The sequence below is a fragment of the Anoplopoma fimbria genome, chromosome 18, assembly GCF_027596085.1.
Source record: "Anoplopoma fimbria isolate UVic2021 breed Golden Eagle Sablefish chromosome 18, Afim_UVic_2022, whole genome shotgun sequence".
Taxonomy (NCBI): Eukaryota; Metazoa; Chordata; class Actinopteri; order Perciformes; family Anoplopomatidae; genus Anoplopoma; species Anoplopoma fimbria.
Window position 1 is genome coordinate 23463613 of NC_072466.1, and position 7292 is coordinate 23470904.

The 7292-nt window shown below is 40.6% G+C and overlaps 1 protein-coding gene across 1 annotated transcript; it reads right to left on the minus strand.

The window, feature by feature from the left end:
* Positions 1-985: 985 nt before the first annotated feature.
* On the minus strand, positions 986-6930 carry rpf2 (ribosome production factor 2 homolog). The gene is made up of 10 exons (XM_054618408.1): positions 6730-6930; positions 5028-5160; positions 4477-4514; positions 3885-3924; positions 3710-3791; positions 3290-3366; positions 2774-2873; positions 2561-2663; positions 2302-2446; positions 986-1563 (listed from the first exon to the last, which is right to left on the minus strand). The coding sequence occupies exons 1-10, from the start codon at positions 6750-6752 to the stop codon at positions 1378-1380; spliced, it is 927 nt and encodes a 308-aa protein (XP_054474383.1). The 5' UTR covers positions 6753-6930; the 3' UTR covers positions 986-1377.
* Between the last annotated feature and the right edge of the window lie 362 nt (positions 6931-7292).

Genomic DNA, 7292 nt, shown 5'->3' on the forward strand with positions numbered 1-7292 from the left:
CAACACACACATACTATACAATGTGTAACATGCAAACTATAGTCACTCAGCAAATTGTTCTGAAAGCTCTACATTCCCATAAAAACACCCCAAAAAAAGCAGGCTGAGATTCCTCTTCATTTACCTCTTTTATTGTCATTTATACTGTGTGTGTGTGTGTGTGTGTGTGTGTGTGTGTGTGTGTGTGTGTGTGTGTGTGTGTGTGTGTGTGTGTGAAGACTGTTTGTAAGAAGTGGACTTGATCACTGTGACGTCACCCATCGGTTTGTGGACTACAATTTTGAAGCCCTGAGTTTGACATTTTGGCCGCCGCCATCCATTTTATATGGACCATGAAGTGAAATGAGTTAAGTAAAACCAAATGCTGAAAAATACATTTTTAAAATCAACCCAAAGGTTTAAATGAACTGTCATGGACTGCTTTATGGTCCATTTTTCTCTAAATGGGACAATTATTTATGAAACTAGTGATTAAGACCATAAACTCATGTTTACAATGTTTACTGAGGTAATAAATCAAGTGAGAAGTAGAGTCATTTCTCAGACTTTTCAATCAGACTTCTTTTTGAAACAAAGAGCCACCCCCTGCTGGTCAGTAGAGAGAATGCAAGCAAAATGACATTCCACATTTGCTGAATTTTTATGTGGGATTTTCATGTCATGATGTTAACAAATAAATCAGACAATCTAGTGATACCCCCCCCTAGCTGGGCTCTAAAATTAAAACAACAAAGTACTTTTTGTCTGAGACCCAGTCCAGACTTTTGGTAAAAAAAATATATTTTTAAAAATTTGGTAAATTCAAAGTTGAGACTTTTAAAAAGTGATCTCGAAACCACGATCGGTATCGGCTACAACAGCTGGAATGAGGAGAAATTAAGTCTGACTTTATGACGTGAACATAAGCAAATCAGAAGTCATGAGGGGCACAGACAGTGAATACAGGAAAAACTTTTTTTTAAATGAAAGCTCAGAACAATTCAACGTTATAACAAGACCGCTTTATTTCCGTTAAAGTGAGTGCTGCAGATAAAAATAAACTTTTACACACTTCAACTTATGAAAGACAATTCAGCTAATTTCAGGCAGACTTCCCCTACAACTGCCAACGGAAAACATTTGTTGGATTTTTATTTTTCCCAGATGCTATTGTGGTTTTTCTGAGAGCTTATCCAACACACTCATGATGTTCAAGACAAAGAAGTATCTGAAAGTCACATGTGGAAAACAGGGGGAACAACAATGGGGGGCAGGAATAATAGATCTGCGTGCCCCTCCTTGCCAGCACAAGCTGGCAATGCTAAGCACACGGTCAGTCTTATAAACGAGGTGACTTGTCCAGGACGTAGATCTGTATCCGTGCTGGTTGAAGCGACCTCAGCTCTCCACCTTGGCCACCTTGGGCGCCTGTGCGTCCTGGTCATTGGCGACCGTTGCGCCCCTCCTCTTCCTCAGGCCCTTCATCTTACGCGTTTGTAGCTTGGACAGATCCTGCTTCTGCATGTGCACCCGGCCGAACTTAGTGCCAAAGACGTCGCGGGAAATGTTCTTCTTCTTAATTATCTGTGACGGTGATTAAGAGAAGCGTTAACGACATGTCGGTTTGAGAATTTAACTTTAATGTATTCAGAGCAACATTTTTTGTAATATTTTGGTCGTTTGAATGTTCTACTCAAGAATACACTTACAAAAAAATACTGACAAGGAAACTTTGAATTTGTACCACCACTCCCACTACTAGTACCTCACTGTAATACATCTAACCTCGTACCCTACAATATTGCAACGGTTGTTGAATGAATATATAATATAATTTAAAAAAAATATATATATATATATATATATATATATACACACACAAGAAGTAAAGTTCTGTGGGTTTGCACATTGTAGGGTCAGTGGGGTGTTTAATGCTAACATGCATTAACCTTGAAGCACAGATAAGGAGAGCTCAGCCTAAAGCATGGACTAGGACATTCTAAAATGGTAGCATTAAGATCTGCACATGCTGAGGGCAGCAACGTGGTCTCTCCTCTGGCGCCACCTTCAGGACTAACTTTGAATTTTTCAATGCACTGATCTATGAACAGCAGAGTAACCTGTATTTTTGTAATAACAAATAAATAACTTTGGTGTTAAATGAGCAGAAAAGCATCATGGGGGTCTTAAGCAAACATGAATAAACACAGTTGAAATAAAACCCCGGTTCCAACAATTTCCCTGTACACCCACCTCTAATTTCAATATCATTCTCACATCCCATCAAAGATAAGCTAAGAGTCAGGTAAAGATGATGTTTACCTTCCGAGCTTTGGGCCGTCTGTGTGACAACTTGTACAAGTCATCTGAAGCTAGATGTGTTCTTCTTAAGACCAAGTCGAACGATGGCCCGATCTCCTCGAGCTCTATCCGCGGCGTGCGGCACCCAGACTTCTTCAACAGACACCTAAAATGACACAAAACATCAATATCTCTGTTGAGGGGGATGTTAGCTTCCCTCTGACCAATTAAATGCAAAACCAATTCAACTTAATATCATTTTTAACCAAATCTAATTGACCTGTAGCTGCGCATGTAGATTTTCCCCTCCAGGGCTGTGAAGTGCAGAACGTGTTCTAAACCTGCCAGACGCACCGCCGACACGGTGGGACCTCTGAAGAAGTCTGATAGGTGGGACAAAGAAATGGACGAGGACGGATGTTAGCAGTGGGACAGTAATAATTGATAAAGTAATAAAGTAGAGAGACATTCGCTGAGTAGAATTAGTGTTCACCTATGAGCAGACTCTTCAGACGTTTGTGTTCGTTGTCTATATCAAACGCATCTCCTGCAAACACGAGCATCGGTTTGGTCCCCTCGGGACATTTGCTGGTCTGCAATAAGAAAACACATAGGAAAACAGAGCAAAGTTAGCTTTCATCCAGCTTCCATTCCTTATGCTATGCTAAAACATGTACTTCCCAAAATGTTGAACTATTTCTTTAAAGTGCAATCTGTTCTAAGTTGCATGTGTAGTTTCTGATTGGCCGGTAGGCTGTCTTCTAAAGGCGTATACTGGGACACCTAAACCCACTGCTTAACTTCTGCTTTAATTAGTGCTCAAGGTATATCAAACTGCACGTAACCATAGCAACGGCACAGATGCTTTTGCCGTTTCAGTTGACTAAGAATATATAAAGGATAGCAGTTTAAAAATGGCAGGTACACACTTTGTATTGACCCTTCATTCTAGTTAGACTGCAAGACTGAAAATAAAATTTCCCTGAATAGAAAAAAAAAAAGTGATTACCTTGATATCACTCAGAGAGACGTACTTCTCAATCCCAAGTTCAATCATATCCAGCACATGAAAATCAAACAGACGACCTGCAGACATTTTTTTGGAACGTCAACATAGAGTTAAATCAGATTATGGTGACATTTAGCTGATACGGGGTAAAGTAGGAGTTGACTGGACCCCTTACAATCAGCAGCAGGTGATTTGTTAAAACATAAAATATAAAAAGACACACTGACAGTCAAACTACAGCTCATATGTAGATTTGTTGGAAAAAAGAAATGGCCATGCTTAATTTGGAAACTATTTAAGTATGACTCATTGGACATGTTCTACTGTACATTCAGTTGGGAATTTGTACAGAAATGACATCTAACTGGTCTCTCAATGTATATTTAAAACGGTGAGGTAATGAGCGAAAAGAGAATTTACCAAATATGAGGTTGTTGGGCCGTTTCTTGTTGTGGGAGCCGAACAGAAACAGAGAGCAGTCGGACTTCTTGGAGAAAAATTCCTGATAAAGAGAGTAATGATTAGCTATGAGACTGAATAATATTAGAGAGGTTTAATTGTAATAAAGCGTTTGGGATGTTACTCGTTCACTCACCAGTGACGTTGAGTCCTCAAACGGTCGTGTTATATTCTTCCTGAAAAGCAAATACGCAGTGGTTAGCTCAACATATTTCCTAACACTCGAAGACAGTAAACAATGACAACATTACAGTTTTCCCTAAAACACTAAAGATAGTATATTTTCTCTTTAATGCAGCTTTGATATGATATCCAACTTCCTCAGACAAATTGAAAAAAATTATTCTGCTGGATCATGTAGGATTTACCAGAGTCCCTTGCTTTGAGTCACAACATATTTAAATGATATTTCATAAGACTTTCCTTTTGGCCTACATCCTAACGGGATCTAAGAAAACCCTATAATAACAATGATCCGAAAGGAAAGGAAGTTAAGGAAATTGTCATTGTTGCTCAGATAAATACTGTTACTTTGATGTCAACCTCCATTCTGAGTATTTCATTCCTAGTGGAAATCAGGAAATGAAATATTGATTGTGAGCCAATTAAATTAAACTACAGAATGTTATGCAAGAGGGAAACAAAACAAACGTCAAGTCAAATGTACTTTTAATGCTCATTTCATAAAAATAAAAAAAACAATGTATCCAATTAGTCATTTCACTTACTTCTTGTACAGCACAGCATTAGGCTTCTTCAGGGAATACTGCAGGAAGAGAGATGTATTGTTTGAATTCATTATTAGTTTTCAGCTGTATCCCTCAGATGGTCTGTGCTACACCGTCCTCTCATCACAGACACTGTCTGTCCAGGTTTCCCGTCTCATGTTGCACACACCAAAACAAGCGATGCGGCTAAAACAGCAGTCCTCACATTTATTAGAATGTGCGTTTAACCTGTGATGGTGTGGACCGCAAGGGGATGCAAGGAAAAAATGATGCAGCAACGAAAAGTATGAACAGAATTACAGCAACACCTGATTCAGTGTGAAAGCAGCCTAAGGCTCTAGACCCCTGTCTGGTTGGTCAAAGCACACTCTGGTTCAGGAAAAAACACTGTAGGCAGACCTCACAGCCCTAAAGAGCGAAACATTGAATTAAATAAATATAGTTTTTTTAAGCTTTACGATATTTCAATTAAAAAGGGTCAGTTCACCCACATTTATTAGAGCCTTGCATCTGTGTGAAACAAGTCATGCCTTGATGGTCAGGTTACTTACTATGTCCTTGAGGGCCTGGGTCACGGTCAGATTGGAGTTCCCCCCCTTCATAATCATGGCGGTCTTCACATCCTCAGTCAGCTTGGACGCTCTGCCATCCAAGAAGCGCTTGGAGCGCTTTGTCTTGGGTTTTCTGAGGATGGACACATAAGACAAATGCAGGGGAAGATGACAGACTGCACAGTGCTGTTCAATGCAACACACACACACATAAAAAAAAGCGTGGCAGGTTTTAGAAATAAATGTGTTAAACAGCATTAACTCTCAGGAGCTTTTTATTGTTTATTCTGGGGAAATTGCTGGTATTGTTGTTGTTGTCGTCCTTTCCTAAGTTAAACTACATATAATACATTAAATATAAAAATGTAATACAATTTAAATTGTATAATACTGTTACGTGTTATGTCAGTTAGGCTAAACAGTATATATATAATAATAATAATACAAATAAAAGGCCATATTAACATTATTTTAGGCTTCATATATAAAATAGATGGACAATTAGTTCTTAAAAGTATCTAAGATTTAGTCATATCTAAAATAAATGTTCATTTCATGCCTATCTGGACTAATATGTGTATGACAAAAGGAAACCACATACCTATACTCCCTTCCTCTCACCTATAATAACTTAATGCTATCTACATTTTGATGGCAAGTAAAATAGGGACAAACAGTCCAGATTATTCCTAAAAATAAATGGGCTACGTGGTTTAGCCTGCCCATGGTTATACAGTACGAGATGTAAGAGGATGCTTTAACTGACCACTAAAGACCACTAGTGTATTTACTGTGATTACATTGTACAAACAGCAGACCATAACAACCACATGGTGTCATGGTGCTGAAAGTGCATAAAGGAAAACAGTTCTTATCCCACATGCATATTTATTATGATTCTGTTATTGTTCTGAATATGATGAAAACAGAAACGTGGTCTTTATCCTAACAGGTTGGACCATTGTTTTTGGGGACAGGTCATCCTTAATAAATAAATATTAGAGTATTAACAGCACCTTAGCTGCCCCGTGTAACGCCTGTAAAACAGACCAACCAGAGACCTGCTTATGTGCATGGCACTGCAGCACTAGCTCGACCTCATGCTGTTCGTACTGAATGTAGAAAAACAACCACAAAAAACCTTCCGTTATAGAAAGCTGCGTTAACACAGAGCTATAAGTCAGGCTAACGTTAGCTGTAAGCTAGGCTAACGTTAGCTGTAAAGCTAGGCTAACGTTAGCTGTAAAGCTAGGCTAACGTTAGCTGGCTAACGTTAGCTGTAAGCTAGGCTAACGTTAGCTGTAAGCTAGGCTAACGTTAGCTGTAAGCTAGGCTAACGTTAGCTGTAAGCTAACGTTAGCTGTAAGCTAGGCTAACGTTAGCTGTAAGCTAGGCTAACGTTAGCTGTAAAGCTAGGCTAACGTTAGCTGTAAGCTAGGCTAACGTTAGCTGTAAAGCTAGGCTAACGTTAGCTGTAAAGCTAGGTAACGTTAGCTGTAAAGCTAGGCTAACGTTAGCTGTAAAGCTAGGCTAACGTTAGCTGTAAGCTAGGCTAACGTTAGCTGTAAGCTAGGCTAACGTTAGCTGTAAGCTAGGCTAACGTTAGCGGGCTCCACGCAGTCAGTTTAACGAGCATCTTAAAACAGGAGACACATCCGGCCGCTTAAAGGCAGAGCTCATGAGAACACGCTGTCAGACTCACACTATCCCGTCTGAATGCGTCATGTTGGTGTTCCTGGTGTTCCTGGTGTTCCTGGTCTTTCTGGTGTTCCTGGTCTTCCTGGTGTTTCTGTGGGCAGCACTCACGCTGCAGCTCCTCCACGTGAGTTCTGGCGGCGGAAGTCAACACTGGTGATGTTCTTCTTCTTTGGTGGAGCGGTGGTTGATTTCCTGCTTCGAACGAACTACCGCCACCTAGTGTCATAAACCCGACTGCACATCACAAACTGTCCACTAGGGGGAGCTGCCATACGCGACGCACTGAAACAACCACAGTCATTCAAAGCGACAAGGGCCTGCTCATGTCCAGGCTCTGTCCAGGCTCTGTCCAGGTCATGTCCAGCCTCATGTCCAGCCTCATGTCCAGGTCCATGTCCAGCCTCATGTCCAGTCCAGCTCATGTCCAGGCTCTGTCCAGGTCCATGTCCAGCCTCATGTCCAGGCTCATGTCCAGGCTCATGTCCAGCCTCATGTCCAGGTCCATGTCCAGGCTCATGTCCAGGCCCATGTCCAGCCTCATGTCCAGGTCATGCTGATCTGACCCCC

Coding starts and splice junctions, on each gene's coding strand:
- rpf2 (XM_054618408.1), bottom strand. CDS start 6,752: ATGACGCATTCAGACGGGATAGT. Junction 4,515..5,027: donor CCCAGGCCCTCAAGGACATA/GTAAGTAACCTG, acceptor CTCTTCCTGCAG/TATTCCCTGAAGAAGCCTAA. Junction 2,874..3,289: donor TCTCTCTGAGTGATATCAAG/GTAATCACTTTT, acceptor TTCTTATTGCAG/ACCAGCAAATGTCCCGAGGG.